General features: G+C 42.7%; 1 protein-coding gene across 3 annotated transcripts; it reads right to left on the reverse strand.

The window, feature by feature from the left end:
* Positions 1–276: 276 nt before the first annotated feature.
* ALDH7A1 (aldehyde dehydrogenase 7 family member A1) lies at positions 277–17540 on the reverse strand. 3 transcript variants are annotated; one of them, XM_078599915.1, is made up of 20 exons: positions 17502–17539; positions 15391–15466; positions 14350–14570; positions 12262–12315; positions 11383–11448; positions 11206–11286; positions 10799–10922; positions 10118–10250; positions 9688–9732; positions 8849–8926; positions 8291–8388; positions 8135–8176; positions 7063–7157; positions 6053–6137; positions 5521–5627; positions 4362–4478; positions 3562–3659; positions 2805–2878; positions 1739–1814; positions 277–751 (listed from the first exon to the last, which is right to left on the reverse strand). In XM_078599915.1, the coding sequence occupies exons 3-20, from the start codon at positions 14536–14538 to the stop codon at positions 697–699; spliced, it is 1617 nt and encodes a 538-aa protein (XP_078456041.1). In that variant the 5' UTR covers positions 14539–14570; positions 15391–15466; positions 17502–17539; the 3' UTR covers positions 277–696. The 3 variants fall into 3 exon arrangements, with proteins under 3 accessions (XP_078456041.1, XP_078456043.1, XP_078456044.1); XM_078599917.1 differs by lacking the exon at positions 15391–15466 and having other exon boundaries at positions 17502–17540; XM_078599918.1 differs by lacking the exons at positions 277–751; positions 1739–1814 and adding an exon at positions 2529–2658.
* Between the last annotated feature and the right edge of the window lie 19 nt (positions 17541–17559).

Here is a 17559-nt window from a genome sequence, read left to right on the forward strand (position 1 = left end):
TGAGATGAACCTTCAGTTTAACTTGTATGCGAATATTCACCGAAACTAATTGGGTAAATTACTGTACTGCAAAAATGTGTCTTGCCACTGCACCGAAACAATTTCCTCACCCGTATTACTGTGCAAACATTGTGTTCCAATGGCAGGTAAAAGCCTGCAAGCAAATGTATGGTCGTACAACTTTAATGAAACAGGTCGGAGTAATACCACAATGAGCAACAAGACAATGGGGAGGGGGTCATTGGTTTGCTTTAATAATTAAAGGCCAAGACAAAAGACTTTCAAAAAGCATATTTTATTCATCGCTCTTTTTTCATCTTATCACTACGTGTACACAGAACAGTACATTATATCAAAGCACTATGCCAGATAAACCGTGTCATTTCCTTTCCTGGTAAATTATAGCTTGCAAAGCAACGTTCCATTTTAAAATGAAATGAAATTAACCGTTTGTGTGAGAAATAATGAACACATTTGCTGGGTTTTGTGATTAGGACCCAGCGTTTGGTACAAACAAGACCGGCTTCTAGTTGCAAAAAAGGGCACTTGAGATACGTTTATGAAAATGGAAGCATTATTCTAAATATAAATGAGTTGTCTCGTAAATAGCAAAAATGCCTTAATCAGCACAAATCCACTTTTCTTGGGTCCTTTTGAAATACGAACATCGCGATCGCCAATGCTTGCAGCCACTCATTACTCAAACTTGATGCCTTGTGCCAATGGTAGGTTCTTGCTGTAGTTGATAGTGCTGTGAAACATTAAAAACAGTGTATAGATATAATTAGCGGTATTTAAATATTGAAAAGGAACAAAAGTAATAATCGCCAACTATTCTTGTTAAAATTCATTGATAAAATGTGAACTGTTTTTCATCTTATTGTACACCTGCAATTGAATCACAAAATTAAATATTTTAATGATGAATATTGTAAGGTTCAAATGTAACTTTACGTTATTGACAAATGTGTTGAGGTTTTTTTTAATATACACACACATAATGAGTGTATTACTATTTACTTAAATTATTTGTAGTTAGCTCAATAGCAACTATTAGTTAACTCTTCATATGCAGTTTTTTTTTTAACTGGTCATGTTTTAAAATGTAAAAATCTAATCAGGCCCCATGGTGTAGAATGCAGTCTCAAACCCGTATTACCCTCTCTCTCTCTAGCCTCTCTAAGAAAGGACATTGCCCTAAACATCGCTTGTGATATGTTCATTGAGAGGCCACTCAAGGTGCTTTTGACGAGCCTGTTAAGTTGCTTATAGTAACCTCAGATGCATTAATTGTGTTTTAGACTCGGTATACGAAAACTATGCCCAGTTATCAGAACGGTTCATGTACAAACACGTTTGAAAGGGAGATGAACCAAGTTGACTCGCTCCAAGTGCGGTGTTCCGGATTTGGGCTGCGTGTCGAGCATTTCCTCTCTCAAGCTTCCACCACACACAGCTGCATACATCTTCAGGAGCAGAGTTGTGCGCGGCGAAAGCCCGAGAGAAGAAACACTCTACATACAACCCAACCCGGAAAAACGGCACTTGGATTTCAAGCGGCTGCGAAAACTCAAGTGTTATCAAGTTTAACTTGTTGACAAGCAGAGTAACTACGGGCACCATTTGCTTTTGAACATATACATTCATCGTAAATATAAATCATTCATTTACGACTTGAATTGCCTTACAATGCACATTTGTAACTGTTGCAGGCTACATTTAAAGGCCTCGTTCTCACCAAGTGGACCGCCGCATGTAGTGCTTCCAAGAATCGCTGCCAGACTCACGGCCCCCACCAGTGTGCTTCTCTCCACCTGCATGCAAAGAGATACAGGGACAGTGGGGGCATGTGTGACCACAGTACACGTATTGTACACAAAACCTACGTCGGTGAGAGGATAAAGGTGCGGCCCTGCAATTGCATGCTCACACCACTGCTGGTGGAATCATCTCTACATGACTGAGAGCTCCAGAGAGCCCCTCTACATGATATTTGGCCTCCACTTCCACACTGGTCAGACGTATTGGACGAGGGTTTGAAATATTCACACTTCACCTCACCGAGTGAGACAGTCTAGTCGACGTACTGTGGTGTACCCGTGTATACTGCAGGCTGAACAGAGGCGGGTGAGATTGAATAAACCTTCACTGGAACCGGTGACCTCTGTAAATCTCGTGGTGCTAACCACAACGCTACGGCAACGCCATGGCAGCATCAAGCCGGGTGCATAGTCTCACGATTCACAGCCCATTTGTCAATCTACTGCTGGATGAAGACCACCCCATGCAGTGTCAGTCCTTGTGGGATTGTTTGACCATACTTCACCGTGTTGGTCAGTGAGGGGTGGAGCGTTGAGACAACATTGAGCGCACCGCGCTATGAATCCGATGAATTTGCAGTCATGGAGAGCTATCACAAGTGGCGAGTGTGACCTTAGCTGATCCTGTTCCTCCCCCACCCCCTCCCACCAAACAGCCCCCGCTCCCCCACTTCACCAATCCAAAATGTATTTAGAAGAGATGTAGAATGATCTGAAGAATCAATCAACTGTTGCCACATTTATATTTAAGATCTGCAATGTCTCTAAGTCCATAGTCTTGTCTTGACTGTTCTCAAAGTCCTCGCTGCACACGTTACGTAAAGATGCTCTCCGCCAGCTGGTGTTGTACACGGCAGAGATGCAAGAGGAATTTTAACAACCTTAGAACACTGCAGCGGAACGTTATTTCCAACCAAATCAATATCACTAAATCCATTGTTCCGATAGCACATGCATTAAATCAGCAGACAAAGCAGCACTTACCAAAGGCACCACCAATCTCGGCACCACTCGTTGGGATGTTCACATTCACGATTCCACAGTCAGAACCTTTTGGCCTGAAATTATAGCAGCATTTTTTGTGGGTTTCAGACGTCTGAGATGTATTTTTGTTTTCAGCTATTTACAAATGCACCCTTAAAGGGCCATTTTTCAAGCCAGCCTTTTCATTTTAAGAGCGCACGACAACAGCAAGAACACATCTTCCAATCAAGTGCGTCACTGGTCAGTTATTGTTTTATCCTTTTAACCAAGTCTCAATTACAGAAAATGTTATTCAACTAGACGCCAATTCGCTCAATTCACAGTATCAGTATAAAAAAAAAGAGTACACTTAGAAACAAGCACATTTGCTGAGCAATTTAGCAACTTATCTGGTCAAGATGTGTTTTTAATCGCCACCACATGTATTCATACGGTTGTCATCTTCCCGAGTTAAATTCCTGGCCATGGCTAACATGCATGGTAATTATCTGAACCGGTCCTGGGCCTCCCTTAGGTCGACTCAATCTTACACGAGTACCCAGAGCAGTGTGTCAAAATCAGTGCTGAGGAGACAAAGGCGGTCGAGTGTGGTGCTGCATGTCATGCCAAACTTCGTAGAGTCCCGCTATAACCACAGGGGACCTCGGTTCCTTGCCAATCTGCACGTTAAACTGCATGGCGTGAACTTGTTGGCAAAGCTGTATACGTGAACTACAAATGCAATTGCACTGTTGTTTACCACAATTACTACCCTTACCCAAGCCATGTGAAGATTCTCCCCAGGTCCTGGGTAAAGATGCTGCTAGACAGACCTTGCTTCACCTCATTGTTCCACGCAATGGCCTCTTCAAAAGCCTGTACACCACATACCAAAGTTCAAAGTTCATTTATTAGGTATAACCCTGTGAGCCATTCGGCTCTTGAATCAGGTGCAACCGCAACAAACAAAAAACAAAAACAAAAAAACATCTTAAAGTGACTATGTGCAAACAGAAAATCCAAGAAAAGACAGCAAAATATTGCAGAAAAAATCACCGTACACCAACCCTGTGCAAATATCCCAGTGGGATGCAAGTCAAACAACAACAACCACAAGACAACTTAGATTAAAACATCTTCATTACACCCACACACAGCTCGAGTTCAATACACTTTAGAGCCTGATGGCACATTGAACCAACACAAAAATAAAATATATGCAGAAATAAATCTTGCGAGAAGAAACGTCCAAACAGTACGTTTCAGAAAAAGTCTAATGAAAGCGGCAATAACTACTAATTATAAAAACAGTGACCTCGTTGTAGCCGTATGTCCCATCAGAGATGAAGAGTAGTAAGTAAATATACAGTACATCACTTATCTGACGAGCTGGGGACTGAGGTATACGTTAAAAGGTCGGATATGTGAATATCTATAGAAATGACAGTTACACCACCGTGCACAAACACTGCGCTGGGTGTGGCCGGTTATAATTGGCCAGGGCGGGATATGTGACAATCAAATATGCGACATTGTTCCGTACATTAAAAGTGTAATCTGATCGTGTAGAACGCTTACCTTAAATTTCAGGACGTACAGCACTGGAGCGAACGTCTCCTGGTGAACGATGGCAGCGTCATGCTTCAGGCCTGTGATGATGGTTGGCTCCACAAAGTTTCCAGGTCGGTCAATAACCTAGAAAAATAAAAATGCACATTGTATCTTCTTGGTTCTTTTGGTAAAGTCACGTAGAAAGGGAAGTAATAAAATAATAAAAATAAAACATAATATTATATTATTTTATTTTATTATGTTTTATTTTTATTATTTTATTACTTCCCTTCCACGTGACTTTACCGAAAGAACCAAGAAGATGAATCCCTGCAGTCACGAAAGCTTTAAATCGAAATATGCACATTGTATCTTTGTAATTTTTACAATTCAGCTCCTGCACCCTTCAAATCAACCGCAAGTCAAAGAACCGCATTAAACTGGACACTCCCAGACCTCATGATCATGCGGTTCACAACCCGCAATGTGGACCACAACTATTTCGTCTGTAACTAAAACACTACCCTCCTGGGCATGTTGAACTACATTCTTCGACAAGCACACACTGGCCAAAAATTTGCATGAACCTGTGGTTTTCACTGTGGCATGCTATTGCACAGTTCCCATAGAGTTAAGTTCTACATTTACATCCCTTTGTCGTATGTATGTATGTTGAACTTCTTTCGCACTCTACGTAGCTAACCGTGCTAATAAGAAACACAAAAAACTGTTCTAAAGAAATTAGTTGTCAATCCACTGCTGCATAAAGGCCTAGTGTTGGGTCCTAAGTGTAATCTGCTCATACTTGACAACAGTTTGGATATTACTTGCCATCCATGGATGGCAATCAAACTTAAATCACCCAATTTCCTGATACGTTTTCTTATGACTGAAATACATTAAGACAATGTACATTAATTTGTTTTTGTTTTGCTAAAGACAAGCCACTGGCTGTCTGTTTATGTGCCATTTACAATGACATTAAGGATACTCAGAAAATCACTAGCTAGAATAGACAGACTTGCAGTTTGCGACAGCCTTGTTTATAAAAAAAAATCTCAGGGTAAAGTGGATTTGTACAATTCTTCTGCCAACAACATTTCAAATGTGAAGATGTTAAACAAATAAGAAATTTCTGGGCTGATACTTAAAAATGTAACTCCATAGGTATTGCAAACAAACGGACCTTGCCACCACACGCCACAGTTCCTCCTTGCTTCACAGCCTGTTCCACCGCTGCCTTGAACATCTCCACCGATTGCTTGGTATGCAGCGGCCCGTACAAGGTATTAGCTGGACAGAAATGCCAAGATTGCTTAAGTTACTTTCCGTATAACTTTAAGTGCCACAACAGCTTTTTAAGCCATTCCAATAAATGCCAAGGACTTAATGTAATGAAGCTGTCAGCGATTTATAGATGTTAATCTTTTCCCAAAATTGGCATTCCTTGGGAAGCAGGTGTTGAATTATTTAAATGTCAAATGAATTTAGCGTGAAAATGCTGAACAGAATTTTTTGCCAATGTCTGCAAGAGTTCATGGATGGGTCACGTCCCACTAGGAATTCACTCAACTTTCTTGCCGACAGAGATGTAATAGCTTTTGAAAGAAGTTTAACACGTAGGCTTTTGCGACGAATATTATTATTTTGAAAGGAGTCTATTGAAAGAGGAATTTACTAAAATCCAGGAGCTGAGTTTTGGATTCCAGAGCCCTTACCATCCAGAGGATCTCCAATGCGAACCTGTTTGTAGGCTTTCACCAATGATTCCACCACCTTATCATGAATGCTCTCGTGCAAAATCTGGGCAGGAAAGTGGCACAGCACGTTCAATCAATCAATCAATGAGGTTTATTTAGGACTGTTTGAGATCCACCGAGACAATGCCTGTTTTTCAAGGGAGTTGAAAAGGCCTTCCATTTAGATTTAATCTTCTCAATTAGTATTGATCAACAATCAATTATCTAACACATATTAAACCACATACAAAAATAGAAAAAATTTGCAGCTGCATGATAAAGATGAAGAAAAAAACACAATGCATATGCTCTACACTGCAATCGGAGTGCTACATTATGTCAAAAATAACAACACGTATATTATTATATTATTTGTTTATGCAAGAAAGACTCTATAAACTCAAAAAAAATTCTGGAGTAAGAGGTAGCCAGGTGGCACAGTTGTAAGAGTGCCGAGTTGGCAGAGATGACATTCTGGGTTCAAATTCAGGATGCTACCTGTGATTTATAACTGGGTTCCTCAGGTATAGCGAGGTGATGTTCTCAGTCCGGTTACCAAAGATTATTATATAAAATTAAATTTTAGAACTCGATTTAGCTAAATTCCAGCTCTGAGCATTAAACAATTATAATGGTTTGAATGTCACGTGACAATCTCACGGAAGAACTTGTGCCCCCTCGTGTGGAAAAGATAGAAAAGCTATTTCAAGGATTTTCTTTAAAATGTATGTCCTGTGAAAATTGCATCTGATGATTGTCTGACACATGGGGCGCACTGCTCTGTAAGATTTGCCGATTAATTTGCCTGAAAGTACAAATAAAACAAATTGGTAAAATTTATTTGGATGTTTTGTCGGTTCCATTTATGAGTGTTTGGTAAATCTAAGAGTGGGTGTTAATTGGTCAGATCTATCCACCTATCTGTTTACTATGATCAGCATACATAGCCTGCTTGTACAATGCCCAACCTTTCAACTGCACTGCCTTACCAGCCTGCGGGTAGTGGTGCAACGCTGTCCAGCTGTCCCCACTGCAGCAAAGAGCACTGCGGGGATCACCAGATTCAGGTCTGCATCGTCCATTACTGCCAAGACAAAAACAAGCACATTTGTAACCGCAAAGATGCACTCAGAACATAAAAACACAGTGTGCAAGAGATCCTTTTCCAATTTGGTTTACCCTCGTACAAACGGAACCTGCGTGGCAACGTTCATTTTGTTAACAAAATGTTAACGGCAGTTTTTTCTTCGTCAATCATGACTATGAGTGCACAAAAATCATCAAGCGTGACGATTATTACAGCTACCCACCAAAGCATGGCAGACTCTGATGAGATGAGATGAAATTAACTTGTCTGAATGAAGACGCAGACTAAGATAATTTAATAACGTCATTAGAGACTTTCAGTGCATTGAGGAAGAACAAAAATGGTAATTGACTATATATGTATAAAAAATATATTTTCTAAGTATCCTGATTGGCTGACATGATGACATTGGTGGTGGGGGGGGGGGAATTGTGCAACCAACGTACAAACATTTGATCAGAATCTTAAGTTATACTGGAGGAATCCGATGAGCTATAAAGCTTTTTTTCACAGTTGTCCAGTCGGGGCGGGTCAGACGTTTCAACAACAAACAATGCACAGACACGATAGGAAGGCAAAGTATACAAATACAAAATATATTTTATTTTACAACAAAGCCAAATAAGCTATTAGCTTCTTTTTCAGAAGCGACCTGGCCACAAATGATAGCTCAACAAAGTGGATAATCATGTGGAAATGCATAGCAGCTAAATAATCCATTTTTATTATTATTTTATTATTTCCATTCTACGTGACTTTACCGAAAGAACCAAGAAGATGAATCCCTGCAGTCACAAAAGCTTTAAATCGAAATCCAGTGCATTACATTTTTGACTGCTGTCGTCAAACAGACACATAGAATGACAAAATGGAATCCACAGACTATGGCCTGACTAAAATGCCACAGGCTGCCGTCAACTAGATTAATACTAAGATACATTTAAATTATGACTATATTAACAATGTTTGCATACCAATGATGGCATTGTTTCCCCCAAGCTCCAGCAGCTTGTTACCTGATGGAAAAGACGTCATATGAAACAATTAAGGAATTTAATCACAATGTAGTAATATCATTATTAAATTGCATGTGTTTTTCAGATCAATCCATTGCTCTTTGATTTGCTTACCAAAGCGTTCTTGTACCATGAGAGCCACCTGCTTGCCTACTGGGGTACTGCCAGTAAAGGACACCAGCGGTATACGCTCATCTCGTGCAATAGCCGTGCTGCAATAGAAATAAAAACATTGTTCCAAAGACATAGGGCAATTTTTTTTTTAAAGCAGCAAAGAATGTAGTATGTTGAACTTCTTTTGCACCGTAAATCGCCAACCGTGCTTATCGGAGATGTGGTTGTATACTGATGTGTCACATCATGGTGTACAACCAACGAGAAGATGGAGAAATTCAATCAACATGTGTGCAGGTGCCAGATGGATTGTAGCATCTTAGGAGTGTGTGATTTGGCGGCAGTTTGGGGAGGCCTTCATCTCACAGTGGATTGACCATGGCTGACGATGATAGCGACATTTGTTTTGACCATGGCTGATGATGATAGCGACATACGTATAACGTATAATTCACTATGATTGTTACAATTGTGTAAATGCAGTGTTTTATATAGACACATAAAGCATTTAAGTGGGTGTTGTTGAGACAAATCTCCAATGCTCCATTTCACACATACCCAATGTCAGCGCCACCAGTAGTCAATGAGCAAATAGCTCCAGGAAGATTATTGCTCTCCAAAACCTCTGCAACAATTCTGATTTTGGAATATAAAAGAGACATTAGAAGACGCATCTTGCAATTATAAATAAGCAACTCAATCATCGATCAGACAATAAACACCTCATTCAAGACCTAATCATCACACCTCCTGACTTTTACATTCTTCGAAGACACTGGTGTACCCACCAACTGCAACCAAAACATCAACAGGCCACTGCGCACATCTCCTTCATAAATAGAAAATAAAAGACAAGCCACAGTGCGAAAGTGGCCATGCAACCCAAACTACTGACCATGTAGCTAAACCACTGTAGTATGCTCTCCCGCAATGGAGAAATAGCTATACTACACAAGCTCTCTCTTGGCGCCCTCTCACCGTGGCTAGTAGACCTCGACATTGACATTTCGTTCCTGAAAATATCGCCATAGGCAAGAATAGAAGAGAATGTATTACAGATCATATGCAGGTTAAAACATCATTCTAATTGGAAAAGTAAGTGGGCTTTGGCAGGGTACGATTGCCATTGGACAATAATGACAGTGGCAGCCAAGGGAATGAATGAGTCTGAGAAGACGTCCACCGAGGGGATGGAGGGATGAAACAAGCCGTGTGTAGGCGCTAGATGGATTGTTGCATCAAATCATTGTGAGAAATGGTGACAGTTTGGGGAGGCCTTCATCCAGCAGTGGATTGACTAGGGCTGATCAACTCTATAAAATATGATGATGAAATGTCATATTTAAATATACAGGCCTTAGTCCTGAAACTAAATTAATGGAAATGTAGCAGCTCACCTGGTAACAGCCACACTTGTTAGTGGAGTGGTTGGTGCACCTTTCCTAAAAGAACAAAATCGCAAGGCAAATCAAAACTCTGTGACTTGGCAGATGTCCCTCTGCTACATAACATGCATGCAGCACCGGCATGAAAATGGAAGTGCCCTACCTCTAGGGGGGGTGATGTTGCTATGCCATTTTTTCCCCTCAATTAATTTGCGAGCAATTATCAAATTTAGACCATGGCTACAGCACACTCGTCCTACCCTCATTCGAATGTCACGAAATCTTTAACGTCCACTGTGAAGCAATGGCTCTTATTTATGGTCCACGTGCCCAGTGTAGCATCTGCTCAAACAGCGAATCTCTCCCGACAAGCGGCAAACGTGCCGTTGCTCGGTCACGTGACTGCCCTAACACTGTGTATCCAAGAGGCTGCATTGCTCACCACAAACAGCAGTTCCCACAGACAAGCGCAAGTGCATTATTCCAACCATACACAGCCACGGGGAAGTTAAAGGCTGTGATGACTCCCACTAGACCCACTGGATTCCACTGCTCAATCAAGGCATGTCCAGGGCCTAGCACAAGAGAAAATCAGAAATTATTAAACAGTCAAATAACAACGTTTGTAATGAATTACAAATGTGAATAAGTAACAGCAAGTTGTGAGTGCAAATTGAACTTTGCCAAAAAGCTTAACATTTGGATCACTGCAGAGATGAGTTGACATTTAGTTCATGATATAGCCATATAAAAAACTATTGAAACTATTTCTATTTTACGAGGTAAGACCCACAGAGCTAGATAGCTCTTTTTCAGAAGCGACCTGGTCACAATTGATAGCTCAACAAAGTGGCTTATCATTTGGCTATTTACAACTTCCAAATACTGTAAATGCATGTTACTAAATGTGGAGGGAAAAACCGGAGAACCCGGAGAAAAATCCACATAACTACGGGGAGAACATGCAAACTCCAAATATACAGGCATCAGTCTAGATCGAAGCCACGATCTCCTGTATATCAGGCGAGGTAATTAACAGCTCGCCACCGTGGCGCCCCTACAAACCGTTAATTTTGCGCGTGATATGCGGCCAATCATCGCGGAGCGGTAGTGCGTAACGTACGTTCAGAGGGCAGGACTGGGCCGCCAATCATGCGCGACAGCCCCACGGCGTAGTCACAGACGTCTACGTACTCCTGCACCTCTCCGAACCCTTCCACTCCGATCTTGCCCATCTCTAGCGACACCTTCATGCCAACGCATTAACAAACCATGTTAATACATTCAATCGGGGGCTCCTCATAATCTTACGTGCTTTGAACTCGCATATATATATACATGCCAAACTCTATCTGGTGACATGTACTACAGCAACTAGAGCTGTAGGATGTGCATACAAAAACATGTTTTGATTTTTTGTTAATAAATGCATTAAAGTGTTGGGTGTAAAGTGATTAACAATTGCAAAAATAAATCGTGATGGTACTTAATAATAGGCCTTTAACAGCAATAAATCAGCAGTTTAGTTACCAGATTCCCCAAAACTTTTATCTTCTTTCTCAAAGCATCACCAATTTGTCGAACAATTTCACCCCGCTTCGGTGCAGGAATCTGAAGGAAAAAGATAATTACAACATGCATCACTTCATAGACAAATAACATGCAAGCAAAGCTTCTATAGTAATAAAAAAGTAGAAGCAAACTTACATCTGCCCAAACTTTCCACGCCTCATTTGCCTTCTTCACAGTGTCTTCATAATCTGCAAGTGTGGCCTACACGCGGTGAGATACAATGCCGTCTGTTATGAAAAACCAAGCTAACCCATCACACACAAAACATTTCAAAACATTAATATTGTACTTAACGATATTTCAATCAGACAACTGCCATTATTTGTCTTACGATATCCACAACTGCCCTATGACCAGTGCACCTTGCATGCACCCAATATCATCAAAACAAAGCCAGGCAGCGCAAAGCCTGGTTGTCTGTATTTATGTATGTTGAACTTCTTTCGCACTGTACGTAGCCAACCGTGCTACATCAGAGGTGCAGGGTAAGGTAACAAACTAAACACAAAAGGCAGTTCTAAAGAAATATGTTTTCATTCTAGATTTAAAAGTGCATTAGCTCCAGTGGCTTCCTAATATCCGAAGAGCATTCCAAACGGCTGCAGAAGCGCATCTGAAAGCACGTGATGTAGTGACCGTGATTGTTTGATCGCTAGCCAAAAGCCGCTGTGAGGGTGACCCCGCACTGCGTGGGAATACCAGGTGTTTCTAGGCTTCGGATGAGATAGCCAGGAGATGGCAGTAACGCAATGTATCATTGAATCTATCTCGGTGAAGCTTCAAGTGTCATCCCCTCATATGCACGTGGGGGTTTTCAGGTGCTTGGGTTTGCTCCCCGCCACAAAACTCCTTCAAATGGAACTGGCCAAATATCCCAATCATAACTTTATTGACAAAGTCTTCAGCCTCGGCGAGGCCTTCCTGGATAAACCAAGAGCATTGCTTTGTTGCTGTCATTTTTTGTGTGAAGTCAATCAAAACGACAGCTTGACATGTGAAGTGGTTGAGTCATACCTGGCGCACATGTGCAATGGGTTCATTCGTAGCAGGGCTGTATGACGTCACGAGCTAAACATCCCATCACAAGAGAACCGTCATTATAATAAATAAAAACGTGAACTCATTAGCTTGCGCAATCGAGTGGTTTTGCAATACAAGTCGATTGCAGGCATATGTTTAGCAATGTTTTGGTACGTTACAGACACCATGCAATCCAATCACGACAACGTATTCGTATAAAAAGACATGAAGATGTACTTTCTCCGGCAGTACATAGAATAAAAAAAGCCATGCAGAAGACGTAGGGTCATTACACCTCTTCATGAATATTCGCAATGTACTTGAAATTTCAGCTAACATTGCAGATGTAATGCACACCTTGCAATTGGACAGTTGTGATTTCTGATCCTGGTTGTGCGTTGACACATCCCATCATCATCTCTCTGGGGTCGACAATAATGTTACCACTTTGTGGAGAGGTTAAGAAGTGGTTGTCCTATGGATAGACTCGCCCTAGGAATGATGAATTTCCACCACTGGCTCTGCAGGACTGTAAACAGATGAGCACCGCCTATTGGAGGTGGTGCTTAAGAAAAAAATAGCCAATGCTCCTACTAAAAATAAATCACTGACACGTTATACTGGTAGGAACCTCCTGGTTACACCAGCCCACAGGGGATTATTGTGTCCGTCCGTCATGCAGGGAGGGGCTGAGTGGGAAGGGAGGGGCTGGGTGGGGAGGGGAGAGTGGGGAGGGGCTGGGTGGGAGGATGGGGCTGGGTGGCGCCTGGGAGGGGTGGGGCTTGGTGGGGAGGGGCTGATCACCCCGTGGTGCCCTTATAAAACTCAACGTTTGACCTACTCACGCCGGCTTGTGCCCGCCCTCACAGTCGGGCATATTTGCGGAATACACCACGCCGCCGTTGACCCTAGCCATTGACCGAGCAACCCAACGTTCCTACCAGCTCCCTCCGCAGGACAATGTGTTTTGACTGGTATGCAGTGACACATTGCTGTGCAATGCTAGCACAGATGTGTGCTGACACACGTACATGAGTTTCCAAAATGGAAAAAAGTGACTGCCTTACAGTTCACATATCTGACGTGAACCACTTAGTATCGCATTGCTGGCAAGGAACATTGTCACTGCCTATGTACGTATGTATAACTTTCGTACCATACGTAGCATTTCACAAGTTTCAAGTTCATTTTCAAGTTAATTTGTTAGGTAGAGCCCTGTGAGCCATTCGGCTCTTGAATCGGGTGCAACCGCAACAAACAAAAACAAGAACAAGAAAACATCTTAAACTGACTTTGCGACTATGTGCAAACAGAAAATCCAAGAAAAGACAGAAAAATATTGCAGAAAAAGCACCGTACACCAACGCTGTGTGCAAAAATCCTAGTGGGATGCAAGTCAAACAACCACAAGACAACTTAGATTAAGGCCATCAGTCTAACTCTGTACTACAACAAATAAACATGGCCAAACCAAAAAAAGTTTTCAAAATCACCAAAATAAAGCCATAAAAGCAATGAAACACCCACCGACGACAGTTTCAGTCAACGGTGCCTTCATGTGCCAGAGGCAATATGCGAATACCTTCAGCGAATGGAAAACAATCGGCTGACAGGAATAAGGCTGAACATACAATATCTAATTGAAAGCCACGCGAGATCATTCAGGAGAAAACCCAATACACGTAAGTCGATGGGCGTGCCGATATGGTGCAGCGTCACTTGTCGGTATGGCACGACTCTGTGTGCAAATACTGTACACGTCAAACAAAGGCACAGCGTGTGACACGTGATAGAATGCATCCAAAGCAGCAAAAACGTGAACTCTGCATTAAAAGAATGGTCATACTTTTATAACGGGGTAAACTAATGCGCTAAATCCCTTTAACTCAGCAGAGATGAAGGACAACTGACCGAAACGTTATTGACGATTGTGTTGAGTTTCTGATGTCTGTGCTTGTGCGCCGCTGCCAAAGTGGTATCCCAAAAGTTATGCATCAACATCACTGCATTGCATAACACAACGCTCGGCCCGTACACGAGTGCGACTATTTTTAGGCAATTCTAGCAAAGCTGCGAGCTCACCTCCCCGCGCCCTCCCCAGACACCGTTGTACACGCCGTCGTTCTCAGCCCGAAGGCCGAGCTCCTTGAGCCACGCGTACTTGGGCTGCTCTATCAGGAGGCTCGCCATGGCCGAGAGGCAGCGGAGAGACAACGGCGGAGGTGAGTGCAGCGATCGGCCAAGGATGCGGAGGTTCCGTGCGCACAGCATGGCCACCACGTGGCGCTCGTCCCTGCGATCAGCTGAGTGGCCACGTGTGGCGGGGGGGGGAGGGTTTAAAAGGGACAACGCCCCCTCGCGCGGACCAATCAGAATCAAGGGGCCAACGATTGCATTCAACAGCTGTCGGATGTTAAAGTTGTGAATTTGTCCTTTCTTGCTAAATTGATGGCAAGCACCTCCAGTAACGTACGTGTTATTTTTTGTGACCAGCTGTGTGGATGACTCAAAGTCCTGATCTGTGGGGAAAAAGAGCTTTATAGCTCATCGGATTTGCCCAGGATAAATACATATTCTGATTCTGAGTTCGCACTGTCACCATCCTAGAATGTCACCCAGGTCTGGGGGGACGCTGGCGGACAAAGTGGAACAACGTGGACGTCCAGAATAAACACCTCATTCCAGACCCAAGCATCGCACGCCTCCTGGTTTGACATTCGCCGTAGACATCAAAAGGCGAATTCGCACTTCCCCTTCGTAAATTAAAAATTAAAGACAAGCCACAGTGCGGCTGTGGCCATGCAACACATTGGAGGAAGAATATAAAACGACACGAACTCTCTAATTTAAGTCCTATCGTGGCTTATCAAACCTGGACATTTCCATTTAGCTCCTGAACATATTGCCATACGCTTGAATAGAATAGCTGAAAGTTTATTTTAACCTCATGTGCAAGGAAAACCTGTGTTTAAATGTAAAAACTCCACCTTTGTTTTTTTCCCATTTATTTAACCAGATTAAATTAAGTAATCGAGACGTGATATGTTGCTTCTTTTGCAAGGGCGACCTGAGTTTTTATTTTGATTGTGTTTGCTTTGATTTATATTCGCTTAATTTGTGTACCTCGTGGTTACGTTGTTGCTTGTCGTTTTGGTGACCCTTAGTCACTCTTGCTATGCTTATTATCTTGAGTCCTCACCTGGTTAAACAAAACAAACTTGAAAAATAAACTCTCATATGCAACCCTATCACCCGCGACTCACATTTGCGAATACATCCCACAAATATCCGCGTATGAGTTCAACTTCACATCAAAAAGGCAAACATCCAAACTGACCAGCAAAACATGATCTGCAAAACATGATCAGAGCAAAAAAAACACTTTCAAGTATAAAGAACACTGCAATCTAAGATTTAATCATTAACGACTATATAATAGCAGCCGTGATCTTACTTCAGGATGAATGCCTCCACCTGTACATCGCCACCCCTTCATTCCGTGATGCTACAATCCATCTCCATCCAGCACAAGAGGCAATTTGGTAATTCATTACTGGTGATCGTCCTGTCGACCTGTTCTTTCATTTGACTGTCATTCCATCCCCAGTCTCTTTCATCGGCCATCATCCCTTTTCGCAATGTGTCTTGGCCAAATCCACTTGCTATTGTAAATACACAAACCTGTCAACCCCTTATCAGTTGCCCTACCTTATTACAGACCAATTCAGACTTTATTGGTCACCCCGTGCTCTTATGAATCTCAATGTTCATCCTACAAAGTTCCATCACAAGGGAGAAACACAAATAGACAAAAATGTGCCCCTATTGAAACTGCTGTAAGCCGTATGGGTTGACAGCTATGAATACAATACACTACAAGTATGCCTCTGATTAATTTTTTGTTTCCTGATCCATGTCCCTTTTCTGTCTCCGTGTCACTCCAAGCATATTGTTTCCTTTGTCCATGTTTCTGATATATTTCGTGGCTGGCGGCATGCACTGATCACTGTTTCATTGCTTTCATGGCTTTATTTTGGTAATTTCGAAAAACAATTTGGTTTGGCCATGTTTGTTTGTTGTAGTACGGAGTAAGACGGATGGCCTTAATCTAAGTTGTCTTGTGGTTGTTGTTGTTGTTTGACTTGCATCCCACTGGGATTTTTGCACACAGCGTTGGTGTACGGTGCTTTTTCTGCAATATTTTTCTGTCTTTTCTTGGATTTTCTGTTTGCACTTAGTCACATGTTCACTTTAAGATGTTTTCTTGTTCATGTTTTTGTTTGTTGCGGTTGCACCCGATTCAAGAGCCGAATGGCTCACAGGGCTATACCTAATAAATGAACTTGAAATAAATGAACTTGAATTGATTTGAGCTTTCGTCTCACGGACACATCGGTGTGATCATTTTGATTGTCACTTCATGTTTAATTGGTGCACGTGTTAATTATAAACGTCAGTACTGTTCGTCAACCTTGTCACTGAGATTTATATCCACTACGTGTACGTGCTTCACACTCCAGGTCTCCATTGCAAAACAGAATTGAGCATCACATGTGCTCTCACTTGGTTTAAGTCAAATTAATCATCGTAAGCAGGTGAATGTAGTAAAATTAATGTATAAAGATCCCCCTGTATCCTTAATATGCTGTTGGGGTAAGTGCTGTTAGCTAGCACTTATTAAGGCCGGCACGGCACACGAGGGGGTGGGTGACCAGCACCACACCCGGCCGCCTTTGTCTCCCCCGTGGTGATGTTTAAATACCGCACCCGATATTCATTTGAGGCTGAGTCGACCTGGGGGAGGCCCAGGACCGGCTCATATAATCGCCTGCCGTGAAAGGGAATCGAACTCGGGTGCCCCCGCTGCACCACCGATTACATAAGACGGCATTTGGTAACTCAACGTAACGCCAGTGATGAAGTCTGCGTCTCGCCCCCCCCCCATACCCTCTACACACCCCCACACCCCCTAAACCCCCCCCACACACACCCCCTATACCCCCCCACACCCCCTATACCCCCCATACCCTCTACACACCCCCCCCACTCCCCCTGCACCCCATTCACATCTCCCACTCCCCTTCCACGCCCCCTACACCATCCACTCCCTCCACACCCCCTATATCCCCCCCCCCACACTCCCTATACCCCATCCACACCCCCTACAGCCCCGACACACCCCCAATACCCTATACCCCCCTCTCAGAGGTCGCAAACGGGGTTTGATTCCTTACCCGTACTCGGCCGCACCAGGGTCGCAAATGTATCGGGTAGGGTACGGGTATCGGGTAG

Source organism: Lampetra planeri, chromosome 13, assembly GCF_965212315.1.
Source record: "Lampetra planeri chromosome 13, kcLamPlan1.2.h2, whole genome shotgun sequence".
Classification (NCBI taxonomy): domain Eukaryota; kingdom Metazoa; phylum Chordata; class Hyperoartia; order Petromyzontiformes; family Petromyzontidae; genus Lampetra; species Lampetra planeri.